This window comes from Rhea pennata, chromosome 7, assembly GCF_028389875.1.
Source record: "Rhea pennata isolate bPtePen1 chromosome 7, bPtePen1.pri, whole genome shotgun sequence".
Classification (NCBI taxonomy): domain Eukaryota; kingdom Metazoa; phylum Chordata; class Aves; order Rheiformes; family Rheidae; genus Rhea; species Rhea pennata.
The window spans coordinates 25,752,241-25,770,955 of NC_084669.1; the positions used below are offsets into that span (position 1 = coordinate 25,752,241).

Sequence of the window (18,715 nt, forward strand, 5' to 3'; positions counted from 1 at the left end):
CCTTATAATGGTGACCATCATTCTCCTTTAAGCCGAAGACTGAGCAGATTCTTTTTTCTCTCTTTTTTTTAATTCTTAGGAGTCTGGCCACATATGTAGCTTTTTTTTTTTTTTTTTTTTTTTTTTTTTTTTAAGGGAAAATACTAGACAATGAAAAAGAAAGAAAAATATATTTTTTCTAATAAATAAAAATAATTTAAAATGCTAGAGGCTATACATGACTAGTTCTGATTGTGTTCATTTATAAATGAGATAGTTTCCAAAATACGTGGAAGCAATATTAAAGGCAGACAAACAAAGATCTGTCTACTTTATTTTCCCGTAACGCTCGCCCTTCGCAACTTCTCCACCAGTGGTTCAGCATGTAAGAGGAATAAATGTCACATCACCATTCATGAAGTTTGTCAGGCTTTAAAAAAATAGTTCTGGCCTCCAAGGAGTCAACATTCATCTTCAACTTCTCTGATTGGTGGTATCAAGCTGCTTGTCGATTTGTACTGATTGATCTGATTAGCCATGTGAGTGCTCATGGGCTTGATCTGAATGTTTCTGGGATAGGCATTATCCGGCTCATCTGTAAACCATTTCTTTTCTGCTAAGGAGCAAAACGGGTGGAGACAGAATAAGGAGGGGAAAACAAGAGTTTTAATTAGTGAAGCGCACATATACACACACACACAGAGAGAAAAAGAGGGAGGCAGCAGTCAGTAAAGTTCATAGAAAAAGGCAATCAACAAAAGGTGAGCTTGACTAACTATTAGCAGTACAGTGCATTAGATTAATACCTTTGAAAATACTTATCATGAAAGGAGGATGACAGGTTTGCAGATCTGATAGTAAGGCGTTAAAGAAAACTGGCAATTTGCTGGCTTGCTTGTTGAACATGAGAGCTGTTTTACAAGCTCCGGTGACTGCCCTCTGCTTCGTTTATTAAAAAGTAATACAAATAAAAGGCTGAAGTGAGAGGCCAGATGGGATAAGGGTGATGTGGAAAGAGCGTGTGAGTCTGTATACAGGCGATACCTGAAAGGTCAGCGGCTTCTCTGAACCCTTCCAGCCCCAAGGTGGTCGGTGTTGCTGGCTCAGGAGCCAGGCACAAGCACGTAAATAAGAATTTCCCGCAGCTGGCGCGAGAACAAACAGGGCTCGCGTTCAGGGTGCCAGATGGCTGCGTTCCTGCGTGCGCTGGCCACTGCATTGCTACTTAGCAACCCGCCCGCCGGAGCGTGCTCTGCGCCCCGGTTCGGGAAGGGCCTGGGCACGCGGCAGACCTGCTGCTGCAGCTCCACGTACCGAGCGCTCACGTTAATCCCGAGAAGGTTGCTAGTGGTCCATGACAGCAAGGCAAAGGACGCACAAACTCACAGGGAGATCGGCAGAGAAGCTGCTCCTTTGATGTCTGTGGGCAGTGTCAGCTCCCACGGACACAGGAAGGGTTTTCTGGTACCGACCTGGGGTGGACTTGGGGGAAGCGGGGATGCCAAGGGGCTGCAAGGCTGCAGCTAGTCCCTGCTTGCTTAAGGCACTATACTGTGTTGTTCGTATGCACGTGTTGGCAAAAACTTCTTAAAATTCTTATAAGAAAAAGAAGATCAAAAGAATGATGTTCTTAAGCCCTGCAGAGAGCAACTACTGGTCTCATCTTTTAATTATAGATACGTATCTTTATGAGAGGGCTCTATTCAAAGACTTATAAACTCCTGTTCTTCGAGTGATTTATGGCCATCAGGTGCTTGTGCTTAGACAAAGTGTTTGTGAACGTGGGATGTCCATCCTCTCCCTCCACTCTCTCCACCCCTATTTCTCGGGATGAGCACAAATGGGTCAAAGGATGGGATTCTGCAGCTATGGCATTTTCATTGCGTACAAGGTTTAATGTATGCCACATCAGAGCTGCTTGGTGTTACATTTATGCACCATTTCTCATCCCATGACTATATAACACAAACTACCACTTCTGCTTACCACTGAAATGCAGCTCTCTCTGGGCTGGAATCAGGGCAAAAGGGAAAGGAGTGCTCATCAAAAATTAAATAAATAAATAAATAAAAGAAGCCTAAGCAACATAAAATTCTACCCCAGAACCTGCACAAAAGCTCAGAAGGCGCAGCAGACAATAACAACTGCTGGATCAGAGAGAATGAAGGACAAATATTTGGACATAGCTGCATAAAAATAAGAAAATAACTCTTCGGCTAGAGCCTCTAAAGCAGTGGATTGATTTGCAGAATCACTAGACTTCCCAGGCACTTAAACAAATACGAAATTTCAGCACTTTTACTTCAGATGTGAGATTTAATGAGTAACCCACTCAAACTCCAAACTAATTAAGATTTAATCCTTTTATTTTATGATAGATTTGATACCTGTGCTTATTCATTTTAAAAATTTAAAATTTAAAAAAGAAATTATAATAATAATACTCATTAGGGTCCTATCACTGGAGGTAAGCAGAACTACTATATTTTTTCTGACATTTTTAAAAAATGTATTTTTATTCTTCGTAAAATGTCCTCTCATTTGAAATTAGTGTAAATATTTCCCTCCCCCCTCGAAGTTGTCTGAGTCTGAACAATGTTCAATCTCCAATCTTCCTCTCCCTCTCTCTCTCTTACCTATTATAATTAAGTTCCCTTTGATTTGAACAGATTGGACGATAGGAATTCATAATGTTACATCCTGCACACTGAAGCTAACTGATTAAGTGCTTTAAATTATTCTTCCTGACAGAATGATAAAGTTACAATCTGTTCAGAGATGATCTACAGCTTGCCAGACTCCTACCGCTTCTTTCTACATTCATTTATCTTTTTGTCAAGCAGTTAAAAAAAAGGCCTCAATTCCATAGATCTTTTAAAGTCATCAGAACATCTGAATTATTAATGAGACTTTAAGGGAATGGTTCCTGATGGGGGCTGGTTTAAGAAAGGTTGTAGGAAAAAAAAAATCTGGGAATGTGTACACATCAAAATAATTTCAGCTCCATTTAAAAAACCATTTAGTTCAAGTGTGACACATGAACCATTATGCATTTGTGGAAACCAATTTTATGTGATCTACGATTAAACTAACCTTTCAGAGAGGTGTAAAGTGTGATGGTTATCATGTTTTAAAAGCCTTGCAAGATCACATAAACAATTTCAAACTAACAGTTTTCTAATGGTTTGTGTTTAAAATGATTTTGAGGCAAGTTAAGCACTGTGTACTTTTATCTCTATCTTCTTTTTAACATATGCAGCACAAACTTTCCTTACAAACAGAACTTGGTGCAAGTTAATTCAATCTCAGAGCCAGAACGGGGTCAGGGATGAACTGCAGTGTGTTCTCAGCAGCGAGTGAAAAGCGTTTCCACCTGCCATGCTTCCCCTGGAATTTGCAATGCAAGGCAATTATTTATGTGTTAGTCTTGATGGTAAAATCCATGTATGGGGAGTTATCTTTAAAAACAGGCACTATCATGTCTCTTTTTTGTCTTTACTTGAAACACAGAAATCTATTTGCAGTTCTATTTTTTTTTCCTCTGTTTAAATTTCTTTCTCTTTGCCAGTGCTGAAACCTTGGTCCAGGCATCATCATCTCTTGCGTCAAATGCCTGAATCTAGCTTTATACCTTTCCTGTCCTGACAAATCTCACCTGAAAGTCCTTCACCCTGTATACTTACCTTTGAAATGTGAGATTGATGCTCCTTGTCTTTACTCCTGGCTGCTACTATGTCCTGCTCCCAGCTACAAAAATGCCTTTCCCGAATCCCTTACACTTTTTAATTTTTCTTTGAATTCTCACAGTCTAACTGTCATGTCTTCCAAAGTCAGCACACACCTCTGCTTATCTTAAGCAGACCGCTTTCTCTTTCCTTTAAATCTATCTATAAAATCCTGGTTTAAGTCTTCATAAACTGGTTTATCCCCAGGTGTTTGCTGCTGTTCTCTGTTGTGTTCTGTCTGTTTCTCTCCCACTTGGCATACGCATCTTGATCCCGACAACATATGTTTCTATGTTATAGTGAGAGTCTTAGAACAAGCATAGTTTTCTATTTTATTTTGGTAAGAGCTGTTTAAGATAGTCCCTGATCTTCCTACGCTATCTGATGGGTATGTTTTTGACAGCATCAGTTGAGAGCTATGGGAACAGCTAAGTAACTTCAAGTATCAGGAAGTAGGAAACATTTACTTTCCTTTCAAACGCTGATGTTTGTAATGGGCCATCAGCACCCAAGTGGGAAATGATGATTATACGGGCTTCATGTTTATATTAGAAATAAATAAGTAAATATTAATATCTTATGTAAGAATGTTTCCTGCAGCATCAAAAGATATCAATAATTAAAAATAAAATGATCATAATTCAGATTTCTTTCACTAAAAAAAGACTAGCAATTCTCTCAAACAGGTTTCTTCCTCCGTTGCTTTAAAATTGCTGTCATTAATTCTGTCCTGAAAAATCATATTTGAACAAACATCAGTGCGAAACATCCTCTCTTCTGAGTAGAGGCAAAGAATGTAGTAGGTAAACATAAAGATTTACTAAATGTACATTCTTATCATAAATCCTGGTTTGGTTACAGTTGTTTTAAAGGAAAATTTTTTTCTCTTGGGACACTTGCCATTTCAAATGAAGCTATATGTTTCTGATTGTGTGTGCATGCACTCACACACACACACACCCTAAATAGGTAACTTGTTTAAAACTACGCTTCAATTCTCACATTTTCTTCCTATATGAGTAATATAAGTTTCTCCACCCACCTACTCCCCAATTATTTGTTTGGTAGATGAGTATTTTACATGTAGCAGGCAATAATTAATTTGCAGAGAGAGAGAGAAATTGCTCCTTCTTTCCATGAACATCTTCATTTTGCTCCAAGACAGCTGATTTTTTTTTTTTGGGGGGGGGGGGGAGGGGGAGGGTGGAACCTATTCTGGGCTTGCTCTTGGTGATTTTTTTTTATTGAACTACTTATGTCAATGGAAATTTCACTGGAAAATGCCTAACTGTACTAGTTCAGTCCAGCGGGAACATGTCTAGCATTTTGGCTTTTGCCTGCAAGTTTGCTAGATATTAAGTGGTGTCTATGCCCACAAAGTTACTTAAAACTCTAGCCTTCATTGTAGGAACCACACTGGACTTGCCCTAAGTGGCAAGATCTCAATTTAAACTAAAATATCATCTGTTGCCATTGGTAACAGTATAGTTTTTGTATTTTCAAAACTAACCAGGGTTTTTACTAAGATCATTTGACTCAGGTTAGGCTAAGGTTTCTGCACAAGTGGGAGATTTCCCAGTATTTACCAACACAGAAAAATGTTGACAACGTAACTGATTTAAACATCCCTCTCCTTGTCATGACCAATACCCACAGTTTCATTAATACATCGTTATGAGAACAAATCTTCATCACTGCAATAAACCATTTGATCAATTTGACTCTAGTTACTAGTGAAAAATTGTGCATGGTATAACTAAAAGTCAAAACCTTAAGTCCGTGGGCTTAAAGACAGAAAAGAATTAGATATCAATGTAGTTTGAAGAATTCAAATTTGCATCTCATATTAGATATTTTTCTTCTATTGCTTGCACAGCAGAAAAGTTATTTTTCTAATGTAGACTTTATATTTTTTCTGTTCGAGCTGCACAATTATACAAATACTGTTTTTTTGGAAATAATCATTATTATGTAACATATAACAAGTGGTTTCATATTAACACCCTTCCTCAGCTAAAAGGAAAACAGATAAAACATTAATGGAAAAGCATTTTGGTGTCAAAGCCATTAACATTCTTCCAAAATGCATAACTGCTTTGAACTATCATCAGTCACTATTGCCAATGTAAACACAAAATATGCTCATGAACATATATGGAGGAGAGGAGGGAGAAGGGAGGAAAAGAGTGGGGATGGGAATGAGGACGGGGAAATTAAAACAATGTCTTTATCAGGGTAGCACCTTCATTGAGCAGGAACCTGGTCAGTCACAAGAGGACACGTGCAATCAGAAAGGCAAGCAGATGAGAGAATAAAAAATAAAACAGGGTTGAGCAACAGCAGCAGCAGCAGCAGCAGCCAGTTTAACTTCTGGTTTGGAGGAAAAAAGGCAAAAACAAACAAACAAACAAACAAATCAATAACTGAATAAAGTTTGTAACTTTTTTTTTTTTTTTTTTTTTTTTTAATTTCACAAGTTTTCACAAGGACAAGTTATAGAAGGAAACCCACAGCAGTTGCTAGATCATGCAGAACCATTAATTGTCATACCTTGGCCCATTCTATTCATCCTTGTTGCACTTTAGAAAAAGAAGTAAGCTATGTAAGTTTTACAATGCTTTTAAACTGTCATATTTTCTGTTGAGCACTTTAACTGGCACATCCTTATAGGTATAAATATTCTTAGGGCAAAACGTAACAACTTCCTTTGCAAAGAACACATGAATTTGTCTTTGTGATCAAGAGCAACTGTAATATACTCATTTGTGGGAAGCAAACATAATTTGCAACATTCTCCATTGATAGGACTTACAGCTGCATTTGAATGCACACATTCATATATACTGTATTCCAATCATTATGCTTAACACTGCACAGAGGCACTCTGTGTAGCCCACTTATTTGGTACCAGGTTTTGTCAGTAAAAGTGCTTGGCTTCATTGTCAATTCACACAGCAAGCAAATCTTCAAAATTATCATGCTTGGGGAAGGGGAAGGTAGAAAACAGCACTAACCATAAAAGCACCTTGTCTGGGTTGGCAGTTACCATGCTAGTCACTCACAAGTCTGAATACTTATTTTCTCTCCGCATGCTTTCTTTGCTGGGTAGTCACAGGAGGTGGTATGTGTTTCTGGTCTCCCTTTCAACTAGCCCCAGGACATCCCTCTTCACACCACCTAGAACTATTTCTGTATCTCAGAGGTTAGTATTTTAAATTAAAAAAAAAAAAATGAACTGTGGCTCTCTAGCATAGGTTCATTTCCACTACTTTATTTAATTCTCTGCCACAATCTTTGGCCAGGTGTGTCACTGGTGAGACTACACAAGAACCAAATTCTGGCAAGCGCAGAGCACAATGCCTCGATGCCTCGGCACAGTGGGTATTTCCACCCCAGCCCTCTTGCTCTGCTCACCAGTACTCTGGGGCACAGCGCCTTTTCTTCCTAAATGGGAGAGGAGCCTCTCAGCTCTTAAAGGCACTCAGTCCTCTCCATTATTCCTGCTCACTGTCTACTAGCAGGCACCTGTTGTAGAGAACTACTCAGAGCACAGCCCCAGATTTCTGGGGGATCTCCTCGTATTAGGACTCCTATGGAAAGATTTATACCATCACTGTAGCCTGGAAAAGTTAAACTACCATCTGGGGAAAGGAATAAAGTCCCTTGAGAACTGATACTTAAAGCATGGAAAAATGCTTGCTCTTTTCTGAACATTATTTATTCTGTACATAAGGTGACTAATTCACCTTTTAAAGATGTAAAAGTCCCAGGAAGGCAGTTTTTAATGACTTACATCCAATATTTATGATACATATGGCTTTTCATCCCAAATGTCAAAAGTGAAAGAAAATATAGCTATTCATGTGGCAGTATAAATAGACAGAATAATAATTTAATATGCAATTAGACTCTTTCTAAACTTAAATTAAACCATTGGAGTTTTACAACTTCATGCCCAGACAATTTCAGTGTTAAAGGGAAAAGACACTTTCTCCAAAAAGCTAATATTTTAAAGAAAGTCCTTATACAAGCAGAAAAGTCCCTGATGTTGCTTTGGTATAAAAGCAGGTGCTTAACAAAAATCTATACAAAGAGTGAAAGCCCTATGCAGTATCAGCTTTTAGAGTGAAAATCAGTAGCTTTTTTTCCAATGGGTTAGTTTTTATAAGCCTCAAATAAATGTAGCAAGTCCTGTAAATATGAATATAAAAAACTACCCGAACATACATCAACACTTCTGCACTAAATGACTTTTTTGTGTAACTCTGACATCAACAGTAAGTGTTCATGTTAAATACACTCTATTTTCTGATATGTAGAGTAGTTACTGCAGTGAGTTATTTATGTTTTCAGTGTGCCTATGGGTTTGGATTTTTTTTTCTCCCCTAGCATCATAAATAACTTTTGGTCCGTCTGCTTTGTTGCTGTTGTGCTTAAGGGTTTTATGGTGGTGAAATAAAAATGACAATCACATGCACACTGTCATACATATGCAAAATATGTGTACAAAAAGGGAGAACTCCATGGGAAAACAGGGAACATTACTGTTGGAAACATTAACTGGGGAGAATGGGTGATGGATGCAAGTTTCACACACAGTGGGAGCAGGTACATATATCAAAGTCTATCTTCCTGCACATACTTCTGTTTTTCCCGGGAATCCCTGGTCTTGGTGCGGTTCGGTCGGTTTGCTGTTGATGGGATGGAGTGAACCGATGAGCTCTTCTTGCTAGAAGAATAGGAGGAATGGGAAGAATGAGAAAGACTGGCCCGGGACTGGCCAGCGTTGTGGTCAAATTGCATCAAACAGAAGATCAAGTCTGTCGGCACAAGCTCAAATTCATATGGCGGGTTTGTGATAACATAACTGGAAAAAAAAGAAAAAAAGAAGAAAAGACAACAAGATTTGTTTAGAAAACAAGATTTTGTTAGATTTATACTAAAAATTTCTGCTAGCAATGCCATCTTATGAATATTTATCCATTTTTTTTGTATTTTTTTCCTTTGGTGTGTACCCAATTGTAGCTCACATAATATGCCTTATATTTTGGGGCCTTCTTATGTCAGATATCACACTTCTGATTCAGTAGGATGTTTCCCGAGGGAATCACATCATGCTTATTCAGAAAATATACCATATAAGCCACTCTCCTTTCTCTAGCTGCATGGGAATGCAATGACACTAGTAAAGAGATAAACATATTGTCAAAAATCAGCAATAATCCATCAGCTATGGCATTTAAAAGAATGGCTGAGAAGCAGGGAGAAGAAGATTTTAGGTGCAGTTCATTCTATGAGGGAATATTTTAACGCTGTCAATAGAGCAAGGAATATAATTGCTTGATTTTATTTTGATTGTACATAACACAAAATAAGGAATATATATTAACAAATTTGCAGTGGGGTTAAGTGCTTACTTTGTTCATTCATTTCACATGTACATTCCTGGCTTCAAAGAGCATTTATAAAGAGAAATCTCTGAATGTTCACATATGCAAGAATCCAACATTGCCAAATATATATCAAAGGCCCAAAATAAAAACTTTATCATTACAAGAATCCCCCACTTTTAGTTAATCCCCTTTCAGGAGTAGGAAGAGCTCATAGAACCTGCTGCTAAATTTTTTTGTGCATGTGAGGAACATGCTCGAGCAAGGCAATAGGAATTTTCTGCCCAAGCAAGAAATAGGTAAAAATAGATCATGAAGCTCACAACTTCTTTTTAAAGGATTTTAGTGCTCGTAAGAGATCCAGTTTAGCTGTCTTAGAGACTTATTAATCCAACAAAAAAAAAAAAAAAAAATACAGCAAGTATAGTGTAAGTCTAAACTAAAAATGTTTTTTCTACACCATTTAACCAGATTCTTTCAGAAGAAAACACTTTGGTGGGCTGCAGGGTTCTTTATTTCCAATAGTGATGCTTTTGGTAGAGAATGAGACAGTAACAGATGGCAGAATTGTGATAATTCTTGTATGGGTCTGCATGTGTATTTCTAGTAGGCACTTAATTAAGATGCATTTCAAGTAAGCTGCTAACTGCCTTCAGTTTGCAAAGATGAAATTGTGTGCTCTGTCTAAACACTGGGCTCAGCCTTGCTTCCGTTGAAGTAAAAATATAGCCTACTAATAGTGGTTTCCACATAGGAGAAGAAATGATGATAGATACAGGTAATACCAACAGGAAGCCCACAGGAATATTTATTCTAAGTATGAAGAAAAAAGAAAATTCTAGCTATTATCATCTAAAGTATATGATTGAAGTAAATTGGAAGATAACCAGCCTCTGCTAATGATACTGATTTATAGCTGATTGACATTAGCAAATGCAAATCTTTGTTTTTTCTTGTATGCAAACAGTGGGTGATAATAAATCAAACAAGATGAAGATATGTGCTCCAAATTTACTTAAAAATTTTTCAATTAAAAGTGGCTGAAAACATATGCTGTGATATCCAGCCTATGATTGAACTCAACTAACGAATTGTCCTGAATTAGCAAAAAGATAGCATGTGTGGAAAAAATACAGTAAAAATGGAGAAAGCTCTTTTTTAGGCTCGTTTCAAGCACTGGGATCTTCCTTGCCCAGAAGCCTGAAGAACAGTGAAGCAGAGATGGTCTAAAATGCTAGACTTACCGTTTAGTGCACTGGCTAGGTGTACTTAGATGTGCATCCCTTAATCGATAAATTCCAAAGCAAAGCATATTGTATGTTTTCAGTGCTTTACAAAATAGATCTCCATAACAACCTCCATCCTAGGAGAGAAAAAAAGAACAGCATTTTTTTTTCTCTTTTCCCTGTTAAAGCAATGACAGAGATTTTCAGTCTGACCCTCCACAAAAAGGACAATGGCGAGAGAGTTAGCTGTTTGTCATCAACAAGAAACTGGTACGCAAGGAAAAAAGTAATCTAAATGTTTTATTTCAAACCAAGTAATTATGTAAACTGATCATTATTTTGGAGAACAGTGGTCCATGAAAAGATGCTAAATTTGAAGGAGGAGGTGATTTGGTTTAAGTTGGAAATGTAAATTTTCAGATCAAACAATGCATATTCAACAAATTACGATAGCTATCGTCTTAACAAATTGGTTAGTATTTTTGACCCTTTTTTGCAGTATAAACACTATCAGCTTGAGAAAGTCACTAGGGTGCACAACAGAAATTAGGGAGTTAAATTGGAAGTTAAAATAATAATAAAACATCATTTTAAAATAATAATAAAATGTAAGTCTTTTTTCATAAAGAATAAAAAATAATTGTTTGCTTAGCTAAAAATTAGTTTATATTTATATATATTATATAGTATATATATTTATGTATCTAAAGTATTGATTCTTAGGTAACAATGTTAATTAACAGCGTTAATTTGTTTTACCTTCATCAACAGAGTGCAACTGAGGTTCTGGTGAAGTAGCATTTGAAGGATTGCTTTGCTCATTTTATTTGCCAAAACATTACTCTGCGTACCCAAATGTTTTGACGAGCTGTTAATCTCAGCTATGAATGGACCCCATTTATAGCTACGAGAAATGATAGGCTGTTTGTTTCTCTCTGCGTACTCTCATACCCCTGATCGATTCTTAATCTATGATATTCTGCCATTCCTATGAAGGAGACTGCTCCATTCTCTTTGATCAAAACTGGTGAATACAAGGTCAATTTAAGAAATATCAAATTGGGCATCATCTTCAAAGCAAAGTGAAAGCTTTGTGATTAGTCTCAAGATTATTTGGTCCAAAAAACATCCCTAGATACTTATTTATCCAAACCCATCATTTTTTAAAGTTTTTTTTTACTCTATTCTTAGGATAGTAGAATGAAAATATTAGAAAACTAGGGTTTCACGAGAATTTTCTCTTGTCCAGAAACAGCAGAAAAAAAATCTTTACAGCTTCTTTTCAAGCTCATATTTTAAATAAGAACTGGAAGCTCCAGAACATGCAAAGACTAAACAAGCCCATCAAAACCCAACAAAGGTGTAGATACTGTTCATGTTTAGAATAGGTGACCATTTCTTGTTTCATACAAGTCAGCTCATCCATCCCTTTCAACAGAAGCTCAGAAGTGTCACACCATTTTTTTTCACTGTGCATGAAATATCCAGACAAGGAGTTTGGGGACTCATATGGCTTCTCAAAAAGGGTAAGGACAAACCTGGCACCCATGCTGTAAAGTGTCATCAGACCTTCCAAAAGCTGTGTCAAATTAAATAATAGAAATTATATGCTAATTAAGACAGATTTTAAAGTCAATCTGCGAGAAAACAAATTGATTGCAGACTAGCTTCTGTCCTACTTTCCTCCTACGATCTTACCCCTAGGTCTGCAAACGGCCCATCATACAAAGCCAGCTGTGCAACTCGACACCTGTCCCTGTTTGCAAGTGTCTGGGGCGTGCTGTAACCTCCCCTCAATGCATTCTCCTCAGCAATCAGTGCTTCCAGCTCTGGTGTGGCTCCTCCTGTTACCAATGTCCGTATCAGTGTGAGGATATTGTCATTGAAGTATGTCTGCAGAGATAAAAGAAAGCTCTTTAAGCAAACACCATTAAAGTCACAACTGAAGACATCCAAATTACAACTTTTCTGGGTTTCTGCTGTTTAAAGTTCTTGGCTGTCTCTTCAAATAATTTTATATAGAAAGTGAAAAGACAGCAGCTTCCAATTACTCTATTTTCTTCTATCCCATTAGGCTCCTATACTAGATCCTTCCTTCTAAACACCAATTCAGGCTGATTTTTATTAAAGTACAAAAATTTGAATGATTTATGTTTCCTATAATTGGTGTTAGTAGTGATGCAATGACTGCTTTCCTTTGCATTGCCTTCATGTCTAATAATGGGCTTTAGGACATGTAATTGTAAAATTCAGACCACATTTAAAGCTTACACAGGCTAGATTGCCTTTTTACTCTTGTCACCAATTCGTTGGGGAGCTGCCTTTGTGCTGCAAATGTCATTACCTATTACTGTGGCTGGACTCTAGCAGTCTAACCGATGTATTGTACTAAACATCTTATTACAAGACTTGACAGTGTTCAGACATAAGCATGTATCAATTAAACATCTTGAGTTCATTCCAGATAAATGTATGATGAGTTTGGGATCCTGGTGGTCCTTTTAAAAAACTCTAGGGTATAAGGTAAGTGTGGTTTATTAGGGAAGATTTACTCCACACTGACATTTTGCCAGCATCTGTAGCATTGCTGGTCTGTCAGGCAAACAATGGGCATTTTAAATATTAATTTAATGCCAGATGAATGACTTTCAAGTTCACTTAAAAGTATAGTGCTGTATTTCAGAGATACTCAGTTAAATATCTACAATGTAAAGTATATACTCAGCAAAGAATAATCATTGCCAAAAAAAGCAGACACTATCACTTAAAATGTCACTAATGTCTGGGTTTTCAGAAGCTTTGTAAGTGTGAGGGACATATAAGAAGAAAATGAGCTAATAGAGTACACAAGAGTCATGTTACCAGATTTGTGACTTCTGTTGAAATTAGGACTTAGAACAAATGCCTATAAGCCAACCATGTAATAATGACTACGGAATTCTCAAATGGTGATTATTGTGCAAAGATTTCAATAATACTTTTCAGTGAAAGTCACTGCTCTTTCCACATAAAGTAATTGTATTTAATACATTGGTAAACTGAGGTACAAGCTGAAATATTTTATCCTGAGATCAAAAAGCAGAACTGGCTCCCTATCCATGTTACTTTGATAATCTTTCTTTGTATAATGAAAGGTCAGTTTTATTGTTCACTTTAGGTGACAGATAAAACAAGAGAAAATTAATTCTACATTAATGGCAATGTTTTTCATTGTTACGTTGAAATTTCATAACTTCAAGCTTTGCTGCTCATTTATATAGGCATATACAGGCCATTCACCTGTTGACTAAATAAAAATGAGAGGAAAATCTTGTTATTGTTATAGGTGTCCTAAAGCAAATATTCTCATCTCACCAATTCCAATTATTTTAAATTAGGCTGAGTAAAGCACTACATATTGAGAAAACAAAGTATACTATAAATAGTCTGACATTAGTAGACGTTCAGGAAGAATCAGTTAATCTGAAAAAGCAGGTAATCTAAAATTGCCTTTTACGTATGTGGACGAACTGTGCCCACGTGCAATTCAAGCGTAGTATTCAAACCTTTCTTAACATATAGAAAAATCAATGTGACCCATTGCATGAATGGAAATCGGGAGTGATTCCATGATTTTTAATGGGACAGCTGAGACTGCACGGCTGAGAAAGAGAAGACAATTGGGCATGATTTTTTGTTCTTCCTTTCAACTACATCTTCCTTGATGTCACTGAGGTGAGAATCAAACCCTCTCTGGCAGCTCTGCCCACCATGCTCTACTTTTCCAACATCGAAGTGCTCAGAATCAAAGAATCTGCATTATGTTTAGCCTTTTTTTCATCCTTTGTCAATATGTACAATATACAACTCAGATCTAAAATAGTTAGCATAATTCTTTTGCTCCTGTAGCTAAGCAGCACTGTTACTTGACACAAATTTCATGGATCTTAAACTGAGTTCTGCCTAGATCTAGAGGCTGGAGACATTGTGGCAGGAGAAGCTGGAAAAGCCCTTTCATAAAAATGTGGTTCATCATGTTCTGTATGGCACTTCAAGCACACATCTTTAGGAAAGCATACCATTTTCTCCAATTTTCCTAACCTTCTAATCAGCATTTTGATTACCATCTGTTGTTATTCTCTAAGTAGTGATATTTAATATTTTAAAATATTATTCTTGGTTTTATATGGTATTTTTTTTTTATTCCTATATAAATCAAGATAAAGGAACATGTAACAAAAGTAATAGATAGCTTTACTGGTAGATTTTTAGAGTCTGGTTTATAATCTTATTACAGTGAGGCCAACAATGATGAGAAATGTTCAGCTACTCTAAGACTGATCGATGTTGGTCTCTGTAAAATGGCTTGATTTTATATGTGACTTGTAGTGATTGCTGTAACATCTGAAAGACTGAAGTTATACTAATATTTTTTTCACTCTTTAGGAGATATCATTAGGCTTAATCATTGTATCCCAAATCTCTCTATAATATAAATTATAGCTGTTATAGCCAGAATCCAAGATTTAAACACATCTGAATTTTGTACTGTAAGAGCACAACTGTCCCCTCTTGTAAATTCAGCTGTAGTTCACTACAGCATTATCCACTGCAAAATTACACTGTTGACATATTGTTCATTTTACTACAGTTCTCATATTAAATTGAGAAATAAAAACATTGGTGAGATAATGTATCAAGTCAGACACGTGTCATAAGCTCATTAGTAGAAAAGAAAAGAGAAAAGAGAAGAGAATATGAAAGTGAAAATAAGAAATAATGAGTCCAATTCTGACTTCTGTCATGTGCCAACAGGAGTAACTCTGGGAGCCATACCCTGCTCTGAAACCGATGTCAGTGAGGACAGAATCAGGTCTATTGTCAGTGGAACAGAATGCTGTCACTGCAGAAAGGCCTCCCACTGCTAGACAAATGTTAGGGCAAAGCTAAGATACTTATTAGCAAAGGAGGCAACATTTATCTTGGAACAATGGCTTAATTTGGCTTTCACACCATGACTGATGTGGATGTCACCATTTATTTAATCAGATGGATGAGTGCAGCCAAATGATGGTTTTGTTCATTTGCCATCAATGAGTGAAAGATTCCAGCTATCAGAATGGACTGTTCTGGCATTGCAACCCATCAGAAATGCCCAATCACATGCTTGAAAGGACGGTGAATTTGGCATCTTTTGCTAAATAGAGTTGCTTCCTCCTGTACTGATATTTAACCCTCCTCAGTAAAAAAAGTATCCTTCCATTCTTTCGATTGCCATGAAAATCAGACTCCTCTTATTACCTCTTGCCAGTCTGGAATTGGGGGGCACTGAAAAGCTGAACAAGCTGATATCCATTTCCTTTGTGATAATAATACACTAAAATTAATTTGAGAGTGATCTTCTACTTGCTCTGTGGGAGGGTACATGGCCTCGATATGCCAGTACTTATAAGAAAGCAATCTACAAAATGTCTTTGGAAAGGTGCTGCAGCACTTAAAGTAACAAGACACTTTCCAGTAATGGAGGAATTCTTTCTGTTAGTTGCAAAATCATAACTGAAGAAATACTTGTTTGCTATTGCTATACCCCACGCTGGATGTTTGCATAACATCTTTATATAATCAATACTTAGAATGAGAATATGAAATAGGTAGGGTCTAAACACTGAAAAAGGAAATGCATCATAGATACTAAAACTGGGTAAATGACAAGAATATCCTGACATAGATATCTGAGGTAGCAGTGCCACCTAGCCTGTGCTATGGAATTAGAGTGTAGCTCTTTCAAAGTGTAAATGTTTCAGGGATGCTTTCCCGTTTGTTCAATCATTTTTTAAAGTATAATTACCAGAGTGCTTATGTTTTGCAGTTAATGCTGTCAAGCCTTTTAAACTAATTGGTCTTTTACAGAAAATTTAACTGAAAATTAGCACATCTTTTAATAACATTGCTTTAACTTTAATGGCATTTTGCCTTTCATTTATAATTACTCTAAATTTGTCATTTTCCAAGTCATATCTGCTATTTTTCATATTTGCTATTTTTAATGGATTTCTTTTGAGAGGGCCCCTCCTCTGCCCCATCCTACAATGGTTTTTAAACATCTCTTTCCAACAAATATTTTAACTTGTTTTTCTTTTCCAGTAGGAGGTATTCTGTTGAATGAGTACTGTTTGCTTCAGGTGAATACCTATCCAAACATGGAGAACAACTGAGCTAATACCAGTAACTTATATAATAACTTATAACAAATACGCGTTTGAGACAGAATCGACAGCAGAAAAGAAACAACAGTGTAATAGGTTCTCAAAATATTGTCCAAACCTAGTAGATATGAAGTAAGGAGGATGAAAAGAGGGATGTCTGAGACGCTTCAAAACTATACTACAGCTCCAAACCAAAACTCTGACAACCAAAGGCTACCATCTGTAGTTTCTGGCACGCACATATGTTCTGATTCACAAGACAATTCATGTGAAAAAGAGACAATGACCTCTCTTCACACAAGCAGAGTTCGCTTAATGTGTACAGTAGCTTTCATACAGTTCTATCAGTGTCCCTCAGTGCTCATGCTCAGAGCATGAATCTAACATGGTTCATGGCTACAGGAAATTAAAAGCTTAAAGCACAGTGGATGCTGTCTGATATGAACAGTTAGCACAGAGACTGACAAACTGAATTTGCATTTGGGCTTCAGAAGGGAGATGCAGCATTTTTTGGAAACTATAATCTTTTAAGCTGAACATGAGACTTGTCCCTTAAAAATTGTGGCCAATACACACTCACAGTGGTCATAAATAGCTCAGTTTTTAAAGTCTCTACATCCAATTGAAACCATCCTAGTTTATCCTTTTGAATTCTCTTGAAATTTAAGAGAAAAGTGTCGTCTTCTGACTACCTGTGGAACAGGGATTGCACTTCATATTCTTTCACAGTAAGTCTGATGGAAGAGAATGAAAAATGTTTTGTTTGCTTACTGCGCTCATGAGGGAATCCAGCACACTGACAGCAAATGCAGTTCCACATGCAAAGGGCTGTGTGAGATACAGTTCTGTGTCTGGGTCATCATCATCATCTTGGTCCAAGAACTGAACATTTGAATCATTCACTGAAAATAATAATAAAAAAAACATAAGATGCTTGTGGGTCACCAGCACATGACCTTACGTATTACACAATCAGAAAGAAAAAGAAACAGCAGGCATATGTCTGGAAACACAGACTTGTGTCTTTGACGTCACTGAAAATGAAATCAAGATGGATGTGAAAATGTGTATTTAAAAATCTGTTGATCCTTATCTTGCTTGTAAGAGGTGACTCTCTTGCTCTTGGGAGGTGACTATCCCTTTGTTGTAAAAGTAGCTTCATGGCACCAGCTGCTTGCACTCAAAATGAGATACACAGAGCTCTTCTACATATTGAGATCATCTTGGTATTGGTCAGGAACAGTAGCTAAGGTTGTGCGGATGTACACTGAAATGCTATCATAAGACACCAAGTCAGAACCCCATTGTAAAATAAAGCTTGTCCATAAAACACTGATTTAGCCCACAGGCATCTGTTAGATGTGAGGCTGTGATTCTTACTGGAGTGGTGTTAATACATTCACAGCTCTAAAGAGGATAAACTGTCCCTTTAGCATGCATACGTCTGAAGAAGTGAGCAAAACTCCAGCTATTCTCTTGCAGCAGTGCCTTTTGTTCAGATATTTTTCTCCACATTCTCACTACCTTAACCACAAATTCTACATTAGCCAGTGTGACAAAGGGTCATCAAGCTATTTTAAAGAAAAGCCCAACTATGGTAGTATTTGGTATTTAGACTTTCTCTAGCACTTAGCTGTCACACTTAAGCTCTCTGCCTCTATCCCTCCAATATAAATAGCTCCTTCCTTGAGATCAGTTTATCAAGTGAATGATATTTCATGAAATATTTCATTTCCATATTAGTACTCCTCAGGCATGAAAGCACAGACTGCTTAGTTATGCCATTAAAATACCCATTTAACTTACTAAATGACAAATTAATTTCAAATCCCATGCAAGGAAGGAAAATTAAAAACTTTTTCAGCATCTGAAAATGCATACATTGACTATGTTCCTACTCCCTGTGGGACTGCACCTATCAAGCCAGTCCCGGAAGATTTGAAACCAACATGAGAGCTGGTGTCAACTTGGCCAGGCTTGGCTGTGGTCTTAGTTTAAAAGTTCTGTCCACTATTCTGATCTTTCTTCCTATGCAGCTTCATTTTCTACTTCTTTTTCAACCTCTGTCTACATACAACTACACTTGTCATGCTTAGCTTACAAAACACGAATAAAACTTCACAATAGCCATTTAAACAGCTAAGCATTATTATCTTCCTTTTAGAGCCCCATTGAACAGTACGTGGCCATGATCACATGTCAGGACCACA

At 37.0% G+C, this 18,715-nt stretch overlaps 1 protein-coding gene across 6 annotated transcripts in view; it reads right to left on the reverse strand.

The window, feature by feature from the left end:
* Nucleotides 1–210: 210 nt before the first annotated feature.
* KCNMA1 (potassium calcium-activated channel subfamily M alpha 1) overlaps nt 211–18,715 on the reverse strand; it is a 510,592-nt gene continuing 492,087 nt past the window's right edge. For 3 of the 6 annotated variants that reach the window (XM_062580638.1, XM_062580639.1, XM_062580636.1), the window contains 4 exons: nt 17,277–17,407; nt 12,019–12,213; nt 10,339–10,457; nt 6,166–8,571 (listed from right to left, as the gene is read on the reverse strand). In XM_062580638.1, the coding sequence (XP_062436622.1) occupies nt 8,322–8,571; nt 10,339–10,457; nt 12,019–12,213; nt 17,277–17,407 (695 nt within the window). In that variant the 3' untranslated portion in view covers nt 6,166–8,321. Of the gene's footprint in view, nt 596–6,165; nt 8,572–10,338; nt 10,458–12,018; nt 12,214–17,276; nt 17,408–18,715 lie in introns of those variants that run through there. The other 3 variants (XM_062580642.1, XM_062580640.1, XM_062580641.1) reach the window with 2 other exon arrangements.